Genomic DNA, 19187 nt, shown 5'->3' on the forward strand with positions numbered 1-19187 from the left:
ATGCACAATATGTGATGTTTTTATAGGAAAACACTACATAAGTGTTCAAAGCACCCTTTGGAAAAAATTAAACAATATCTTCAAATGGCATTGTCTGGGACTGCATTATAACCATGTGAATAATACTTTAATACCTACTTTCACTAGTTCATGATTAGAATGCCACACTTACAAAATTTGTTTCTATTGCAGTTCAATGTTTAATTCTTTATACATTTATTATTATATTTATAGAATTATGAAGATGGAGACAGAAAAAGGCTTTTGTCTAACATAAAGACACTGACATATAGCAGAAAGCACAATAGTGATGCAAAAGCATTTATTTGAAACCATGAAGAGTTAGCTTAAATGATTTATTGACAATACATCAGTCAAGCATCAGAATAACTGACTTAAACTTAGGTCTGTGAGATAATAGTTATTCCTATTACAATGCATTCATGAATTCATTGCCATTGGGAGTTTCACTTCAGTTGGTCAACTGAGAATCGTTGGTCTCATTTTTAATACTACAAAGTTTTCTTTCTTCTACAAAATGCAGCCCCGATGCTTTACCCATAATTCATAAACAACTGCAAGCTTAGATTTTTTCTTCCATTGGGGTAAATGAGAACATTTCTCTACATGTAATATAAGAAATAAAAATGCAATAAAAATGTTGAGATAAACATGATAGTGGGGGGAAATTGCCAAAAGCAAGATTCGCAAGGAACCGGGATTTTTCTATAACTGACAAATGATGTAAGCGTTCATGGAACATTCTGGTGTAACTTGCCAGATGCCGTTTTCTGACAGCATGGTGCAGCCTGTATCTTGGATGGATTTGTCTGGCTGACCTTCTCCCCACTTGGTAAATGTCAGACGTTGGTTTTTCATATCCACCTCAAAATTTCCCTCTGCCTTTTTGTTGTTGACACTGATCCAAGCTGCCTTGTAAACATCGCCAAACACTTGAGTCAGTGCGTTGTTCTCCTCCTCGTTCTGGGGCAGAGCCAACTCTATGTGTTGTTGGGAGCAGAATTCGACAGCCCTGGAGAAAGAGCCTCTCTCCTTGTTGGACACAAAGTATTTCTGACCAACTCTCCGGACAAAATGATAGTTAATGGCTAGAGAACAGAAAAATGTAATAAAGCAAACTGTTACTCTTAGGCTTTTTATTTAAAATCAATCTAATGTTGTAGAGACATGGAAAACTGTCACACAGAAATATGATGATGAATATGATGACTTATCAATCATGTCTGAAAATTAGACTTAAAGTTGCATTTTTTAGATGTCCTGTGTATTAACTATGTAAAGCACTTTGTGCTACATTTTCTCTGTATGAAAAGTGCTTTATAAATAAAGATTGATTGATTGATTGATTTGACAAAAACAGTTCTTTGTAACTGAGTTGTGTTTGAATTTGAATTAAAAACACATGATTGTGACACTTACCGAGCTCTAGCTTGGCAAGTCTGTCCTTCAAAGCTCTGAGGTCTGGGCAGCTCGTCTCAGTAGCAGCTGGATCAAACAGATCAAGTTAGTGAACTTTACACAGAGGCCACACTTACAGCTCTGCTGTATCTACAAATGGCCATTTAAAGTTTCTTCGTTTTATGCCTCACTTTTAACCACTGATAGATTTTCTTTTCCAAACTTTTATTTATTTATGACATGGAAGGAATTGTTGTTGTTTTTCTGATTTCTGAAATGATTAGATAATCACTCTGTTAAGCTTATGGGCTCTTTAAACTGTTTCAGGATGTTTTGTTCAGTCATGAGAGAAATATGGAAAAAACAAGTGGTTACCATTTGTAAACTGTTTTTCTAGCTCATCCATCATCGTTGACATGCTGCTAACCAGCATGTAAATTTAGACAGTGATCAAATTACCCCCATGTGAATTATGTTGTGGGCACTTATGATCAACAAATCAGAAGATAACATGAGAAAATACAAAATGCGTGCAGGCATAAATTGTTTTATATACTCCAGCTTTGAGTAAATGTAACCAACCAAAACAACTGAGGCCTTGTGAGAAATTTGTGTGACTACAAATGTTACAGAGAGAACGACAGTCTACAGTCAAGCTTCCCTTTAGACTTTACAGACTATAAATACAGTAGACTTATTTCTAATCCTGCGCCTGCCTAATTGTGTCACCATATGCATAGATTTCAAGGCACATCAGGGGACACATAGCCTTTATCTTTAGAAAACATGCCAGATAACTGAGGTGTACATGATCTAAAGCAATCATTGCAAAAAAAAGGTGTTTAAGTGTAAACTTTACAGCATGTTCCACGAACGCCAGGATATCCAGGTAACCCAGGAAATCCTCGGTCCCCTGCAGAATAGATAAACAGGTAGTGAGCCAGCTAAAGGTGCTTGTGGCTTCAAAATCAAATATATTTGTCTGTCCAAATAAAAAATAAATGACCTAAATTTAGTTCGAAATTACATCCTTTAAAATACTGCTGGAATGAAGTAATAACATCGGTTATTTTGACCTTGAATCCCCGGTAATCCAGGAACACCATCTCGTCCAGGTGGTCCTATCATCCCAGGAAACCCAGGATATCCGGGATCTCCTTTTTCACCTTTTTGACCTGGAGGACCAGGAGGCTGACTGAAGCTGACAGTGGCCATCAAGCAGATGACGGAGAATAAAAGAAGCAGTCTCATCTTCGTAGTTCAGAACTGAAATTTTGGTTAAATATAGTATTAAGTTTTCCATATAAAAGCCATGTAGCCCTAACCCTCAAATGGAAGAATGATAAATTTTCCAATTATAGACATTCTTTATGCAGAAATTGCTAAATTTAATTAATTTTTTCTAGCTAGTGTGTTGTACTTCTTTATCTTTGTTGTTTTAAAGTGTTTTCAAGAGTTAAAACCATTTGGTAGCACAAAATTTAGTACAATACAGAGATAAACAGGAGAGAACTCACCCCACCAACGAGAAGTGATGTGCTGGGCATACTGCTTCTTTGCTGCTTCCACAGAAAAAGAACTGAGATATTTGCTAGAAGTAATGTGGGAGGGATTCAGTCCACAGTAAGCAGCTGGAACATCTCATTAGGGATTGTCCATTAACCTCCCTCCTTTCAAACCAAAAAAAGGCCACTGTGTTGTGATACCTTAAAGACTCTATGAATCTAAACATGAGAATACGGATTTGACGTAGTTATGGGTGAATGCAGAAATGATAACGTTTGACTTTATGAGGCACAAACAGTTTCTGCCACTTAACATAAAAGGCAACTCCCTGTACAAAACTCAATTTCAAAAAGAATTGTGCACATTTTGACCACACAACCATCACTATAAGATTAAAACATGAGTGCATTATTGTTTTAAAGCTCTCTTAAAATTGACAGACTTAAAAAGACGAAGTTCAACATTTAAGATTAATAAATCAGTTGACGCTGAATTGTTTGAAACACATATTTAAAGGAAATTTAACAGTAGTTTAATGTTTAAAATAGTACACTGAGATGTTGCAGAGGTTGTGTGCAATGTAAATATTTCATTACGTTCACTTCTTAGTGAAAAACTACATCCATCCATCCATTCGCTTCCGCTTATCCTTTTCAGGGTCGCGGGGGGCGCTGGAGCCCATCCCAGCTGTCATAGGGCGAGAGGCAGGGTACACCCTGGACAGGTCGCCAGTCTGTTGCAGGGCTGAAAAACTACAAACACTGTGAATCAGACTTTTGCAGAATCACCTTTAGCAGCAATAATTTGAACAAAGCATCCTCTGTATGATTTCATCAGGCTCTCTCATAATTGTAGAGGAATTTTGGTACATTTGATTAGCAGCATATGGCTGCTACTTGTCCTCTCAACTCCCATGGAAGCATTAGGGATGTGCTTAAAAGACTCTAGGGAAGAAGTCAAAATACAAATAAGCATTGCTATGTTGGGTGGACCTCCTTTTTGCTCATTCCACAGAAAAATCGCTGAGATATTAGACAGACCTCCATATAAACAACAGCTGCATACTCTCATATGGGAACTGGGAGTTGGATTAGTGTGTGTGTGTGTGTGGGGGGGTGGGGGGGATTTTTAACAACAAATATAACAGCACATACCTTTATTTATATAAAGATTTCACAACCTCTTTTTTGATCTCTGATATTATGAAGTTATGATGACACCTCAATTTTATTCCTAAGTATGTTAATATTTCTTTCCAGTTTTTCAGCCACAAGTACAGTATTGCGTTCGCAAAAAGCAAACACCAATCAGCTGAAAAGGCTTTTATGTAGAAATGCACAATATGTGATGTTTTTATAGGAAAACACTACATAAGTGTTCAAAGCACCCTTTGGAAAAAATTAAACAATATCTTCAAATGGCATTGTCTGGGACTGCATTATAACCATGTGAATAATACTTTAATACCTACTTTCACTAGTTCATGATTAGAATGCCACACTTACAAAATTTGTTTCTATTGCAGTTCAATGTTTAATTCTTTATACATTTATTATTATATTTATAGAATTATGAAGATGGAGACAGAAAAAGGCTTTTGTCTAACATAAAGACACTGACATATAGCAGAAAGCACAATAGTGATGCAAAAGCATTTATTTGAAACCATGAAGAGTTAGCTTAAATGATTTATTGACAATACATCAGTCAAGCATCAGAATAACTGACTTAAACTTAGGTCTGTGAGATAATAGTTATTCCTATTACAATGCATTCATGAATTCATTGCCATTGGGAGTTTCACTTCAGTTGGTCAACTGAGAATCGTTGGTCTCATTTTTAATACTACAAAGTTTTCTTTCTTCTACAAAATGCAGCCCCGATGCTTTACCCATAATTCATAAACAACTGCAAGCTTAGATTTTTTCTTCCATTGGGGTAAATGAGAACATTTCTCTACATGTAATATAAGAAATAAAAATGCAATAAAAATGTTGAGATAAACATGATAGTGGGGGGAAATTGCCAAAAGCAAGATTCGCAAGGAACCGGGATTTTTCTATAACTGACAAATGATGTAAGCGTTCATGGAACATTCTGGTGTAACTTGCCAGATGCCGTTTTCTGACAGCATGGTGCAGCCTGTATCTTGGATGGATTTGTCTGGCTGACCTTCTCCCCACTTGGTAAATGTCAGACGTTGGTTTTTCATATCCACCTCAAAATTTCCCTCTGCCTTTTTGTTGTTGACACTGATCCAAGCTGCCTTGTAAACATCGCCAAACACTTGAGTCAGTGCGTTGTTCTCCTCCTCGTTCTGGGGCAAAGCCAACTCTATGTGTTGTTGGGAGCAGAATTCGACAGCCCTGGAGAAAGAGCCTCTCTCCTTGTTGGACACAAAGTATTTCTGACCAACTCTCCGGACAAAATGATAGTTAATGGCTAGAGAACAGAAAAATGTAATAAAGCAAACTGTTACTCTTAGGCTTTTTATTTAAAATCAATCTAATGTTGTAGAGACATGGAAAACTGTCACACAGAAATATGATGATGAATATGATGACTTATCAATCATGTCTGAAAATTAGACTTAAAGTTGCATTTTTTAGATGTCCTGTGTATTTGACAAAAACAGTTCTTTGTAACTGAGTTGTGTTTGAATTTGAATTAAAAACACATGATTGTGACACTTACCGAGCTCTAGCTTGGCAAGTCTGTCCTTCAAAGCTCTGAGGTCTGGGCAGCTCGTCTCAGTAGCAGCTGGATCAAACAGATCAAGTTAGTGAACTTTACACAGAGGCCACACTTACAGCTCTGCTGTACCTACAAATGGCCATTTAAAGTTTCTTCGTTTTATGCCTCACTTTTAACCACTGACAGATTTTCTTTTCCAAACTTTTATTTATTTATGACATGGAAGGAATTGTTGTTGTTTTTCTGATTTCTGAAATGATTAGATAATCACTCTGTTAAGCTTACGGGCTCTTTAAACTGTTTCAGGATGTTTTGTTCAGTCATGAGAGAAATATGGAAAAAACAAGTGGTTACCATTTGTAAACTGTTTTTCTAGCTCATCCATCATCGTTGACATGCTGCTAACCAGCATGTAAATTTAGACAGTGATCAAATTACCCCCATGTGAATTATGTTGTGGGCACTTATGATCAACAAATCAGAAGATAACATGAGAAAATACAAAATGCGTGCAGGCATAAATTGTTTTATATACTCCAGCTTTGAGTAAATGTAACCAACCAAAACAACTGAGGCCTTGTGAGAAATTTGTGTGACTACAAATGTTACAGAGAGAACGACAGTCTACAGTCAAGCTTCCCTTTAGACTTTACAGACTATAAATACAGTAGACTTATTTCTAATCCTGCGCCTGCCTAATTGTGTCACCATATGCATAGATTTCAAGGCACATCAGGGGACACATAGCCTTTATCTTTAGAAAACATGCCAGATAACTGAGGTGTACATGATCTAAAGCAATCATTGCAAAAAAAAGGTGTTTAAGTGTAAACTTTACAGCATGTTCCACGAACGCCAGGATATCCAGGTATCCCAGGAAATCCTCGGTCCCCTGCAGAATAGATAAACAGGTAGTGAGCCAGCTAAAGGTGCTTGTGGCTTCAAAATCAAATATATTTGTCTGTCCAAATAAAAAATAAATGACCTAAATTTAGTTCGAAATTACATCCTTTAAAATACTGCTGGAATGAAGTAATAACATCGGTTATTTTGACCTTTAATCCCCGGTGATCCAGGAACACCATCTCGTCCAGGTGGTCCTATCATCCCAGCAAACCCAGGATATCCGGGATCTCCTTTTTCACCTTTTTGACCTGGAGGACCAGGAGGCTGACTGAAGCTGACAGTGGCCATCAAGCAGATGACGGAGAATAAAAGAAGCAGTCTCATCTTCGTAGTTCAGAACTGAAATTTTGGTTAAATATAGTATTAAGTTTTCCATATAAAAGCCATGTAGCCCTAACCCTCAAATGGAAGAATGATAAATTTTCCAATTATAGACATTCTTTATGCAGAAATTGCTAAATTTAATTAATTTTTTCTAGCTAGTGTGTTGTACTTCTTTATCTTTGTTGTTTTAAAGTGTTTTCAAGAGTTAAAACCATTTGGTAGCACAAAATTTAGTACAATACAGAGATAAACAGGAGAGAACTCACCCCACCAACGAGAAGTGATGTGCTGGGCATACTGCTTCTTTGCTGCTTCCACAGAAAAAGAACTGAGATATTTGCTAGAAGTAATGTGGGAGGGATTCAGTCCACAGTAAGCAGCTGGAACATCTCATTAGGGATTGTCCATTAACCTCCCTCCTTTCAAACCAAAAAAAGGCCACTGTGTTGTGATACCTTAAAGACTCTATGAATCTAAACATGAGAATACGGATTTGACGTAGTTATGGGTGAATGCAGAAATGATAACGTTTGACTTTATGAGGCACAAACAGTTTCTGCCACTTAACATAAAAGGCAACTCCCTGTACAAAACTCAATTTCAAAAAGAATTGTGCACATTTTGACCACACAATCATCACTATAAGATTAAAACATGAGTGCATTATTGTTTTAAAGCTCTCTTAAAATTGACAGACTTAAAAAGACGAAGTTCAACATTTAAGATTAATAAATCAGTTGACGCTGAATTGTTTGAAACACATATTTAAAGGAAATTTAACAGTAGTTTAATGTTTAAAATAGTACACTGAGATGTTGCAGAGGTTGTGTGCAATGTAAATATTTCATTACGTTCACTTCTTAGTGAAAAACTACATCCATCCATCCATTCGCTTCCGCTTATCCTTTTCAGGGTCGCGGGGGGCGCTGGAGCCCATCCCAGCTGTCATAGGGCGAGAGGCAGGGTACACCCTGGACAGGTCGCCAGTCTGTTGCAGGGCTGAAAAACTACAAACACTGTGAATCAGACTTTTGCAGAATCACCTTTAGCAGCAATAATTTGAACAAAGCATCCTCTGTATGATTTCATCAGGCTCTCTCATAATTGTAGAGGAATTTTGGTACATTTGATTAGCAGCATATGGCTGCTACTTGTCCTCTCAACTCCCATGGAAGCATTAGGGATGTGCTTAAAAGACTCTAGGGAAGAAGTCAAAATACAAATAAGCATTGCTATGTTGGGTGGACCTCCTTTTTGCTCATTCCACAGAAAAATCGCTGAGATATTAGACAGACCTCCATATAAACAACAGCTGCATACTCTCATATGGGAACTGGGAGTTGGATTAGTGTGTGTGTGTGTGGGGGGGGGTGGGGGGGATTTTTAACAACAAATATAACAGCACATACCTTTATTTATATAAAGATTTCACAACCTCTTTTTTGATCTCTGATATTATGAAGTTATGATGACACCTCAATTTTATTCCTAAGTATGTTAATATTTCTTTCCAGTTTTTCAGCCACAAGTACAGTATTGCGTTCGCAAAAAGCAAACACCAATCAGCTGAAAAGGCTTTTATGTAGAAATGCACAATATGTGATGTTTTTATAGGAAAACACTACATAAGTGTTCAAAGCACCCTTTGGAAAAAATTAAACAATATCTTCAAATGGCATTGTCTGGGACTGCATTATAACCATGTGAATAATACTTTAATACCTACTTTCACTAGTTCATGATTAGAATGCCACACTTACAAAATTTGTTTCTATTGCAGTTCAATGTTTAATTCTTTATACATTTATTATTATATTTATAGAATTATGAAGATGGAGACAGAAAAAGGCTTTTGTCTAACATAAAGACACTGACATATAGCAGAAAGCACAATAGTGATGCAAAAGCATTTATTTGAAACCATGAAGAGTTAGCTTAAATGATTTATTGACAATACATCAGTCAAGCATCAGAATAACTGACTTAAACTTAGGTCTGTGAGATAATAGTTATTCCTATTACAATGCATTCATGAATTCATTGCCATTGGGAGTTTCACTTCAGTTGGTCAACTGAGAATCGTTGGTCTCATTTTTAATACTACAAAGTTTTCTTTCTTCTACAAAATGCAGCCCCGATGCTTTACCCATAATTCATAAACAACTGCAAGCTTAGATTTTTTCTTCCATTGGGGTAAATGAGAACATTTCTCTACATGTAATATAAGAAATAAAAATGCAATAAAAATGTTGAGATAAACATGATAGTGGGGGGAAATTGCCAAAAGCAAGATTCGCAAGGAACCGGGATTTTTCTATAACTGACAAATGATGTAAGCGTTCATGGAACATTCTGGTGTAACTTGCCAGATGCCGTTTTCTGACAGCATGGTGCAGCCTGTATCTTGGATGGATTTGTCTGGCTGACCTTCTCCCCACTTGGTAAATGTCAGACGTTGGTTTTTCATATCCACCTCAAAATTTCCCTCTGCCTTTTTGTTGTTGACACTGATCCAAGCTGCCTTGTAAACATCGCCAAACACTTGAGTCAGTGCGTTGTTCTCCTCCTCGTTCTGGGGCAAAGCCAACTCTATGTGTTGTTGGGAGCAGAATTCGACAGCCCTGGAGAAAGAGCCTCTCTCCTTGTTGGACACAAAGTATTTCTGACCAACTCTCCGGACAAAATGATAGTTAATGGCTAGAGAACAGAAAAATGTAATAAAGCAAACTGTTACTCTTAGGCTTTTTATTTAAAATCAATCTAATGTTGTAGAGACATGGAAAACTGTCACACAGAAATATGATGATGAATATGATGACTTATCAATCATGTCTGAAAATTAGACTTAAAGTTGCATTTTTTAGATGTCCTGTGTATTTGACAAAAACAGTTCTTTGTAACTGAGTTGTGTTTGAATTTGAATTAAAAACACATGATTGTGACACTTACCGAGCTCTAGCTTGGCAAGTCTGTCCTTCAAAGCTCTGAGGTCTGGGCAGCTCGTCTCAGTAGCAGCTGGATCAAACAGATCAAGTTAGTGAACTTTACACAGAGGCCACACTTACAGCTCTGCTGTACCTACAAATGGCCATTTAAAGTTTCTTCGTTTTATGCCTCACTTTTAACCACTGACAGATTTTCTTTTCCAAACTTTTATTTATTTATGACATGGAAGGAATTGTTGTTGTTTTTCTGATTTCTGAAATGATTAGATAATCACTCTGTTAAGCTTACGGGCTCTTTAAACTGTTTCAGGATGTTTTGTTCAGTCATGAGAGAAATATGGAAAAAACAAGTGGTTACCATTTGTAAACTGTTTTTCTAGCTCATCCATCATCGTTGACATGCTGCTAACCAGCATGTAAATTTAGACAGTGATCAAATTACCCCCATGTGAATTATGTTGTGGGCACTTATGATCAACAAATCAGAAGATAACATGAGAAAATACAAAATGCGTGCAGGCATAAATTGTTTTATATACTCCAGCTTTGAGTAAATGTAACCAACCAAAACAACTGAGGCCTTGTGAGAAATTTGTGTGACTACAAATGTTACAGAGAGAACGACAGTCTACAGTCAAGCTTCCCTTTAGACTTTACAGACTATAAATACAGTAGACTTATTTCTAATCCTGCGCCTGCCTAATTGTGTCACCATATGCATAGATTTCAAGGCACATCAGGGGACACATAGCCTTTATCTTTAGAAAACATGCCAGATAACTGAGGTGTACATGATCTAAAGCAATCATTGCAAAAAAAAGGTGTTTAAGTGTAAACTTTACAGCATGTTCCACGAACGCCAGGATATCCAGGTATCCCAGGAAATCCTCGGTCCCCTGCAGAATAGATAAACAGGTAGTGAGCCAGCTAAAGGTGCTTGTGGCTTCAAAATCAAATATATTTGTCTGTCCAAATAAAAAATAAATGACCTAAATTTAGTTCGAAATTACATCCTTTAAAATACTGCTGGAATGAAGTAATAACATCGGTTATTTTGACCTTTAATCCCCGGTGATCCAGGAACACCATCTCGTCCAGGTGGTCCTATCATCCCAGCAAACCCAGGATATCCGGGATCTCCTTTTTCACCTTTTTGACCTGGAGGACCAGGAGGCTGACTGAAGCTGACAGTGGCCATCAAGCAGATGACGGAGAATAAAAGAAGCAGTCTCATCTTCGTAGTTCAGAACTGAAATTTTGGTTAAATATAGTATTAAGTTTTCCATATAAAAGCCATGTAGCCCTAACCCTCAAATGGAAGAATGATAAATTTTCCAATTATAGACATTCTTTATGCAGAAATTGCTAAATTTAATTAATTTTTTCTAGCTAGTGTGTTGTACTTCTTTATCTTTGTTGTTTTAAAGTGTTTTCAAGAGTTAAAACCATTTGGTAGCACAAAATTTAGTACAATACAGAGATAAACAGGAGAGAACTCACCCCACCAACGAGAAGTGATGTGCTGGGCATACTGCTTCTTTGCTGCTTCCACAGAAAAAGAACTGAGATATTTGCTAGAAGTAATGTGGGAGGGATTCAGTCCACAGTAAGCAGCTGGAACATCTCATTAGGGATTGTCCATTAACCTCCCTCCTTTCAAACCAAAAAAAGGCCACTGTGTTGTGATACCTTAAAGACTCTATGAATCTAAACATGAGAATACGGATTTGACGTAGTTATGGGTGAATGCAGAAATGATAACGTTTGACTTTATGAGGCACAAACAGTTTCTGCCACTTAACATAAAAGGCAACTCCCTGTACAAAACTCAATTTCAAAAAGAATTGTGCACATTTTGACCACACAATCATCACTATAAGATTAAAACATGAGTGCATTATTGTTTTAAAGCTCTCTTAAAATTGACAGACTTAAAAAGACGAAGTTCAACATTTAAGATTAATAAATCAGTTGACGCTGAATTGTTTGAAACACATATTTAAAGGAAATTTAACAGTAGTTTAATGTTTAAAATAGTACACTGAGATGTTGCAGAGGTTGTGTGCAATGTAAATATTTCATTACGTTCACTTCTTAGTGAAAAACTACATCCATCCATCCATTCGCTTCCGCTTATCCTTTTCAGGGTCGCGGGGGGCGCTGGAGCCCATCCCAGCTGTCATAGGGCGAGAGGCAGGGTACACCCTGGACAGGTCGCCAGTCTGTTGCAGGGCTGAAAAACTACAAACACTGTGAATCAGACTTTTGCAGAATCACCTTTAGCAGCAATAATTTGAACAAAGCATCCTCTGTATGATTTCATCAGGCTCTCTCATAATTGTAGAGGAATTTTGGTACATTTGATTAGCAGCATATGGCTGCTACTTGTCCTCTCAACTCCCATGGAAGCATTAGGGATGTGCTTAAAAGACTCTAGGGAAGAAGTCAAAATACAAATAAGCATTGCTATGTTGGGTGGACCTCCTTTTTGCTCATTCCACAGAAAAATCGCTGAGATATTAGACAGACCTCCATATAAACAACAGCTGCATACTCTCATATGGGAACTGGGAGTTGGATTAGTGTGTGTGTGTGTGTGTGTGTGGGGGGGGGGGGGGGGGGTGGGGGGGATTTTTAACAACAAATATAACAGCACATACCTTTATTTATATAAAGATTTCACAACCTCTTTTTTGATCTCTGATATTATGAAGTTATGATGACACCTCAATTTTATTCCTAAGTATGTTAATATTTCTTTCCAGTTTTTCAGCCACAAGTACAGTATTGCGTTCGCAAAAAGCAAACACCAATCAGCTGAAAAGGCTTTTATGTAGAAATGCACAATATGTGATGTTTTTATAGGAAAACACTACATAAGTGTTCAAAGCACCCTTTGGAAAAAATTAAACAATATCTTCAAATGGCATTGTCTGGGACTGCATTATAACCATGTGAATAATACTTTAATACCTACTTTCACTAGTTCATGATTAGAATGCCACACTTACAAAATTTGTTTCTATTGCAGTTCAATGTTTAATTCTTTATACATTTATTATTATATTTATAGAATTATGAAGATGGAGACAGAAAAAGGCTTTTGTCTAACATAAAGACACTGACATATAGCAGAAAGCACAATAGTGATGCAAAAGCATTTATTTGAAACCATGAAGAGTTAGCTTAAATGATTTATTGACAATACATCAGTCAAGCATCAGAATAACTGACTTAAACTTAGGTCTGTGAGATAATAGTTATTCCTATTACAATGCATTCATGAATTCATTGCCATTGGGAGTTTCACTTCAGTTGGTCAACTGAGAATCGTTGGTCTCATTTTTAATACTACAAAGTTTTCTTTCTTCTACAAAATGCAGCCCCGATGCTTTACCCATAATTCATAAACAACTGCAAGCTTAGATTTTTTCTTCCATTGGGGTAAATGAGAACATTTCTCTACATGTAATATAAGAAATAAAAATGCAATAAAAATGTTGAGATAAACATGATAGTGGGGGGAAATTGCCAAAAGCAAGATTCGCAAGGAACCGGGATTTTTCTATAACTGACAAATGATGTAAGCGTTCATGGAACATTCTGGTGTAACTTGCCAGATGCCGTTTTCTGACAGCATGGTGCAGCCTGTATCTTGGATGGATTTGTCTGGCTGACCTTCTCCCCACTTGGTAAATGTCAGACGTTGGTTTTTCATATCCACCTCAAAATTTCCCTCTGCCTTTTTGTTGTTGACACTGATCCAAGCTGCCTTGTAAACATCGCCAAACACTTGAGTCAGTGCGTTGTTCTCCTCCTCGTTCTGGGGCAAAGCCAACTCTATGTGTTGTTGGGAGCAGAATTCGACAGCCCTGGAGAAAGAGCCTCTCTCCTTGTTGGACACAAAGTATTTCTGACCAACTCTCCGGACAAAATGATAGTTAATGGCTAGAGAACAGAAAAATGTCAGGGAACAAACTGTGACTCATAAATCATTATCAACAAAGGTAAATAAGCAATTAGGAAACAATGAAAAAAGCTTCATCTACATGGTGCATTTGTCATAGTTAGATACAAGAAAGGCAAGTAAAATCAAATTTTAAAAACACAGAGCTTGTAGGAACAAGATCACACACCATACCCAAAATCTCTGGAGGCTTCTAAATGAATATGCCAATTCATCAGTCATCTTCAAATGTTTTTAGCTTTGATGTTCTGATCAGCTGTTTTTTATTGCTGCTAACTGTTAATCAACTAACTTTTTTAATGTTGATCAAGTTGTAACATCAGGCAAAAACACTGGATTTATTGTAAATTGCAACAACAAATTATTAACGGATGGTCTTTGAAAGAGTTTTAAATAAACATAATTAATAATGCCTTGATGATGATACTTACCCAGTTCTAACTCAGCAAGTCTGCTTTTTAAGGTTTCAACATCTGGGCAACTGGATTCAACTGTAGCTGAAATTAAATTGTGAGCATACAACAGGAATGAAAGGAGCTGTGTGGTCTATTTTTCTTTTAAATTACAGAGCATCAACTAATTCACTGTGCAATCTGTCATCAAACTGATCTTGTGCTGTCTGACACAGATTGGACTAATATCATTATGCTACATGGGATCTTCTCATCTTATTGTATCTTATCTTTACCTTCAGTGCACACTGTTTCTCCAGGGTGCCCAGGAAGCCCATATATTCCTACATCCCCTGAAAGCAAAGAAACAGACATAAAGCCTTATAAAGTCAAAGTACATAAATATGTGTCAAAATCAAACGATGATAAGAAGTTATATTCTTTACAACATTCTTGTGGTGAACTCATAATATTTTAGACTTTTTTCACCAGGATGTCCACGCAGTCCAGGCAGTCCAGGAATTCCAGTTCGCCCACGTAGTCCAGGCACTCCTTGTGTCCCAGAAACTCCTGGATCTCCTTTCTCACCTTTAAGACCAGGAGGACCTGGAAACTGAGTGTAGGTGATGCGGGCCGACAGGCACAAGATGCACAAAAAAAGAAGTGGGCTCATCTTCTCAGTGAAGAACTGAAATGATAATTAAAAATATATGTAATGTACGTTTTTCCCAGATTTACCTTGGTTTAACTGATTCAATGTGTAACAAAAATGAAATCTGATCTTTCAAAACAGAGATTGTATTAAATATTGTGATTGTAGCTCCGAGGGATTTTCTAGGTATATGTTTAGAATGTCAAGCAATACTTCAAACAATATGTAACTCGCATGATAACATTAAATTTAGTAGAATAAAGCAGTAAGCAGGAAAGTACTTACAATATAAATGAAGAGCAGTCTGTTGGGTGTACTGCCTCACTGCTAATGTCCCAACAAAATAACTGAGATATTAGGTAGAACTAATGTAAGATGGATCGTTCTCTCCAAAGTAAACAACAGCTACAAAATCCCATTTGGGATAGAAAAAAATGTCAGAATGTAGAATCCTCCCTCTTGTGCTGAAGCACAACCTACTTTCCAGATTGATATTTTTTCAGCACTCTTTATTTCTCCACCACAAATAAAGCATGGTTTAAGACAAAAAACAGTCTTTCTTCAGGTATTTGTGCACAGACGAACTTCAGTGTGAAACAAAGTATGGTGACACAGAGCATAGTTTTCATGCAATAGAAATACCACACTCACAAAATGTATGTTTCTGAAAAGTATAAATACTTGGCTTGGGTCTGTTTTGAACATTTAAAACTTCAAACATGTTGAACTTAGTGTAGCAAAGACATTGACAGAGACATATGGGGCCAAGTTGATGATAAAGATTACTAAATGAGCTTCAGATTTCCAGTTTTGGAAACAATGCAACAGTCGTCAACTTGTTGCGAACAATTAACTTAACTCGTTGTTAAGACAAATAGGATTGTTGTGTTTTAATTGCTCATTTGTTTCATAATTTCTTTATCAGTGCATGAAAAATGTCTACGATAATATGTTTCTAAAGTGAATTGCATCTCCAAGGTGGTCCCTGAGAATTGTTGCACAGACAGCAAATCCAAATCCATGTATAGTAATTATGCACAGGGAGACATTATGAATCCAGATAAACAGTAAAATCTTTACTTGTGTCAAAATTTGTGACAGGCACAAGAGGCAGAAAAAAGCAGCTCTTAATGCATCCATTTAACTGTTAGTAATAATTATTGCTTTATTGAAGTTTTGAAAATATCTTTGGTTAAGTAACTGTTTTTGAGACCCCGTTAGAGTCAAAATTTTGTTGCTTCTGGAGTCCAAAAGTCTTCTACTTATAGCCTTTTTTTGTGTGTCCAGACTATTCTTTGACATTCTTTAAAATTACACTTTTGTCTCATTGCATGTTTGCAACACCTTTTAAATTGCTAACTTATGGTCACAGCTGGCTATTCTCTTGGGAAGCAGGGTTGCTTCCGATTCCATTGGAATCTTTTAATAATGACTTGAGTACGGAATTATATATTGGTTAAAAGTGGCATATGAGAGAAAACATCATCACTAAAATTTAATTTCACTGGCACAGGCATTCATTCCCACTTGCACAATTAAATTCTTTGAAAGTGTCCAACAGCGCTCCAGCTGATTCATGCTGTCACAGTTAGTTCTGATCTCAAAGCTGAATTCTGCTCGCTAAAATCAATCTGATCTGACTACTTGCTAAACAGACCTGTTGAGTCAGGATAAAAATGGCAAAAGGGTGATTTACACAAGCACTCCTATGTGTGTCCGTGCTCTCTGCGGTAGAGTATCACTTCCTAGGGATGGGCAAATTAAGCTTTCTGAAGCATTGAAGTACTGCAAAACGGTTCATTACTCAAAGCTTTTCAACACAGTTATCTTTGGTGACATCTGGTGGCCAAAAGAGCAGCTTGAATCTACAATTTGTAATGAACAGCTTTATTATGATTGACCACTTTACAGCTGAACTGACAGCTTCTGTTTGATCATGTGATAGTTCTGTCTGATAACGGGATGATATGGTGCTTCGGACATGAATTTTATTTTTCTTTTATGTTATGTCTATTTTAATAATAAATGTGTATTTAAATCCTCTGTTTACCTCCGTCCGTTCTTGTGATCGCCCTCATTCCCCACCATGTGTTCCACACACTTGCTTAGGTCACACATTTCTCAGTTTGGTTTTTGTATTGTTTAGTTTAGTTCAGCTGCCTTTTTTGACTTCCTTTTCACCCAAATGAGTCTCCATTTGGGTCTATCCCTGCCTGCTTCACACGGCTATTCACAAGAGTATTTGGTTCCAAATATGTTAGGGTTTAGAATTTCAACTTCAGACATTGTACCTCACAGAATCTTTGACATTATTATGTGACTAAATGTCAATCTGTGAACAACTATTAACATCATCTCCAAGATCCAACTTTAGGAGACATTTTTTCTATCAGTGTGACAAATTACAACAGGACAAATGGGTGATTATTGATTAGTGTGCTGAAAAGTCTGACTGACTGACAGTCTGACAACTTAATTTCCAGTTAGAAAAATGGAGGCTATAGATTTTATTCTGAGTGGATTATAAATCTCCATTGTAATCACTGTCTCCATCTTTATATATTGATGACTGAATGATTAAGTGTTTGTGTTAAAAACAAAAAATAACGAACTAATGGGATGTCAGTATTTGTAAAACTATAAACATCTACTAATTAGTTTTCTGCAGCTTGTGTTTTAAAGAGCAAGGTGCAGATATGATGCAGAAGTGTTTTCCACTTTATGAAAGAGGAAATTAATTGGTGTCTCACAGTTAGCTTCCCTGCAATAACAATAATAATAATATCTCTGCTATAACTGACAAATGCACTCAAGGAGGCATTTCAGTGTAACTTGCCAGGTGCTATTTTCTGACAGCATGGTGCAGCCTGTATCTCCCCATTTGGCAAAGGTCAGAGGTTGGTTTTTCATGTTAACCTCAAAATTCCCTTCTGTAATGTTATTTCTGACATTGATTTAAGCTGCTGTGCAAACATCCCCCACACCCTTTGGTCAATGCGCTGTTCTCCTGCTCACTCTGGGACACAGCCAGCTCAAGTGTTGATGCATGCAGAGTTCTTATTTCTGGACTACAAGGCGAAGGAAACTCTATCCTTGCAAGAGTATTTCTGACCAACTCTTTGGACAAACTTGTAGCTTGTAGCTGAAGAAAAAAGAAATCAAACAATGAACCAAATTTAAGAACAATTTATTAAGCAAATTTATCATTTCTGTGCATTTGTCATTTTTTAGACTCACACACACGAACAGACACTTTTTTGTTTCTCAAGTTGATCCAGGCCTTTTTGTAAATATATCCAAAAACTTGATTTAGTATGGTGTTCTCTTCCTCATTCTTGTGCAAAGTCAGCTCTGTGACGTGTTTGTAAAAACTGCTTTATTTAATCTTTTTCATCCCTAACAGTGGACAAAACATATTGTGCGGAAGAAAAGTCACATGGCGCCTGAAATTACCCTTTTATGTGACCAAGGGAGCAGCCACATTCACTTATGTGAATGTGGCTACTTCATAGCTTAAATAGTGGTCTTGGTGACTTGCTCCCATATACCAAAAAACAAACTGTATATGTTCCTCTGAGTTCTGTGTAAAGTTTCTTGAGTCAAAAGTGAAAATAATATGGACCATTTCAAAGTGGTGGCATAAACATAGTAAAGTCGAAGGAAAAAAACAGCATGACACAAAAATATATACAGGGAGTGCAGAATTATTAGGCAAATGAGTATTTTGTCCACATCATCCTCTTCATGCATGTTGTCTTACTCCAAGCTGTATAGGCTCGAAAGCCTACTACCAATTAAGCATATTAGGTGATGTACATCTCTGTAATGAGAAGGGGTGTGGTCTAATGACATCAACACCCTATATCAGGTGTGCATAATTATTAAGCAACTTCTTTTCCTTTGGCAAAATGGGTCAAAAGAAGGACTTGACAGGCTCAGAAAGGTCAAAAATAGTGAGATATCTTGCAGAGGGATGCAGCAGTCTCAAAACTGCAAAGCTTCTGAAGCGTGATCATCGAACAATCAAGCGTTTCATTCAAAATAGTCAACAGGGTTGCAAGAAGCGTGTGGAAAAACCAAGGCGCAAAATAACTGCCTATGAACTGAGAAAAGTCAAGCGTGCAGCTGCCAAGATGCCACTTGCCACCAGTTTGGCCATGTTTCAGAGCTGCAACATCACTGGAGTGCCCAAAAGCACAAGGTGTGCAATACTCAGAGACATGGCCAAGGTAAGAAAGGCTGAAAGACGACCACCACTGAACAAGACACACAAGCTGAAACGTCAAGACTGGGCCAAGAAATATCTCAAGACTGGTTTTTCTAAGGTTTTATGGACTGATGAAATGAGAGTGAGTCTTGATGGGCCAGATGGATGGGCCCGT

General features: G+C 37.1%; 4 protein-coding genes across 4 annotated transcripts; all 4 read right to left on the reverse strand.

The window, feature by feature from the left end:
• Positions 1–305: 305 nt before the first annotated feature.
• On the reverse strand, positions 306–3051 carry LOC106676789 (mannose-binding protein C). The gene is made up of 5 exons (XM_024799247.2): positions 2937–3051; positions 2496–2685; positions 2279–2332; positions 1441–1506; positions 306–1109 (listed from the first exon to the last, which is right to left on the reverse strand). Exons 2-5 carry the CDS (start codon positions 2668–2670, stop codon positions 727–729), a joined length of 678 nt encoding a protein of 225 aa, XP_024655015.2. The 5' UTR covers positions 2671–2685; positions 2937–3051; the 3' UTR covers positions 306–726.
• A 1512-nt stretch (positions 3052–4563) lies between these two features.
• LOC112430775 (mannose-binding protein C-like) lies at positions 4564–7230 on the reverse strand. The gene is made up of 5 exons (XM_076886048.1): positions 7116–7230; positions 6675–6864; positions 6458–6511; positions 5620–5685; positions 4564–5367 (listed from the first exon to the last, which is right to left on the reverse strand). The coding sequence occupies exons 2-5, from the start codon at positions 6847–6849 to the stop codon at positions 4985–4987; spliced, it is 678 nt and encodes a 225-aa protein (XP_076742163.1). The 5' UTR covers positions 6850–6864; positions 7116–7230; the 3' UTR covers positions 4564–4984.
• A 1512-nt stretch (positions 7231–8742) lies between these two features.
• LOC105941204 (mannose-binding protein C) lies at positions 8743–11409 on the reverse strand. The gene is made up of 5 exons (XM_014414132.3): positions 11295–11409; positions 10854–11043; positions 10637–10690; positions 9799–9864; positions 8743–9546 (listed from the first exon to the last, which is right to left on the reverse strand). The coding sequence occupies exons 2-5, from the start codon at positions 11026–11028 to the stop codon at positions 9164–9166; spliced, it is 678 nt and encodes a 225-aa protein (XP_014269618.1). The 5' UTR covers positions 11029–11043; positions 11295–11409; the 3' UTR covers positions 8743–9163.
• Positions 11410–12938: 1529 nt separating this feature from the next.
• On the reverse strand, positions 12939–15219 carry LOC101477220 (mannose-binding protein C). Its single transcript, XM_014414131.3, has 5 exons — positions 15091–15219; positions 14643–14841; positions 14450–14506; positions 14193–14258; positions 12939–13742 (listed from the first exon to the last, which is right to left on the reverse strand). Exons 2-5 carry the CDS (start codon positions 14824–14826, stop codon positions 13360–13362), a joined length of 690 nt encoding a protein of 229 aa, XP_014269617.1. The 5' UTR covers positions 14827–14841; positions 15091–15219; the 3' UTR covers positions 12939–13359.
• Between the last annotated feature and the right edge of the window lie 3968 nt (positions 15220–19187).

This window comes from Maylandia zebra, linkage group LG7, assembly GCF_041146795.1.
Source record: "Maylandia zebra isolate NMK-2024a linkage group LG7, Mzebra_GT3a, whole genome shotgun sequence".
NCBI classification, from domain to species: Eukaryota; Metazoa; Chordata; class Actinopteri; order Cichliformes; family Cichlidae; genus Maylandia; species Maylandia zebra.

Coding starts and splice junctions, on each gene's coding strand:
- LOC106676789 (XM_024799247.2), bottom strand. CDS start 2,670: ATGAGACTGCTTCTTTTATTCTCCGTCATCTGCTTGATGGCCACTGTC. Junction 1,507..2,278: donor TGGCGTTCGTGGAACATGCT/GTAAAGTTTACA, acceptor TGTTTGATCCAG/CTGCTACTGAGACGAGCTGC. Junction 1,110..1,440: donor ACTTGCCAAGCTAGAGCTCG/GTAAGTGTCACA, acceptor TCTGTTCTCTAG/CCATTAACTATCATTTTGTC.
- LOC112430775 (XM_076886048.1), bottom strand. CDS start 6,849: ATGAGACTGCTTCTTTTATTCTCCGTCATCTGCTTGATGGCCACTGTC. Junction 5,686..6,457: donor TGGCGTTCGTGGAACATGCT/GTAAAGTTTACA, acceptor TGTTTGATCCAG/CTGCTACTGAGACGAGCTGC. Junction 5,368..5,619: donor ACTTGCCAAGCTAGAGCTCG/GTAAGTGTCACA, acceptor TCTGTTCTCTAG/CCATTAACTATCATTTTGTC.
- LOC105941204 (XM_014414132.3), bottom strand. CDS start 11,028: ATGAGACTGCTTCTTTTATTCTCCGTCATCTGCTTGATGGCCACTGTC. Junction 9,865..10,636: donor TGGCGTTCGTGGAACATGCT/GTAAAGTTTACA, acceptor TGTTTGATCCAG/CTGCTACTGAGACGAGCTGC. Junction 9,547..9,798: donor ACTTGCCAAGCTAGAGCTCG/GTAAGTGTCACA, acceptor TCTGTTCTCTAG/CCATTAACTATCATTTTGTC.
- LOC101477220 (XM_014414131.3), bottom strand. CDS start 14,826: ATGAGCCCACTTCTTTTTTTGTGCATCTTGTGCCTGTCGGCCCGCATC. Junction 14,259..14,449: donor AGAAACAGTGTGCACTGAAG/GTAAAGATAAGA, acceptor ATTTAATTTCAG/CTACAGTTGAATCCAGTTGC. Junction 13,743..14,192: donor ACTTGCTGAGTTAGAACTGG/GTAAGTATCATC, acceptor TCTGTTCTCTAG/CCATTAACTATCATTTTGTC.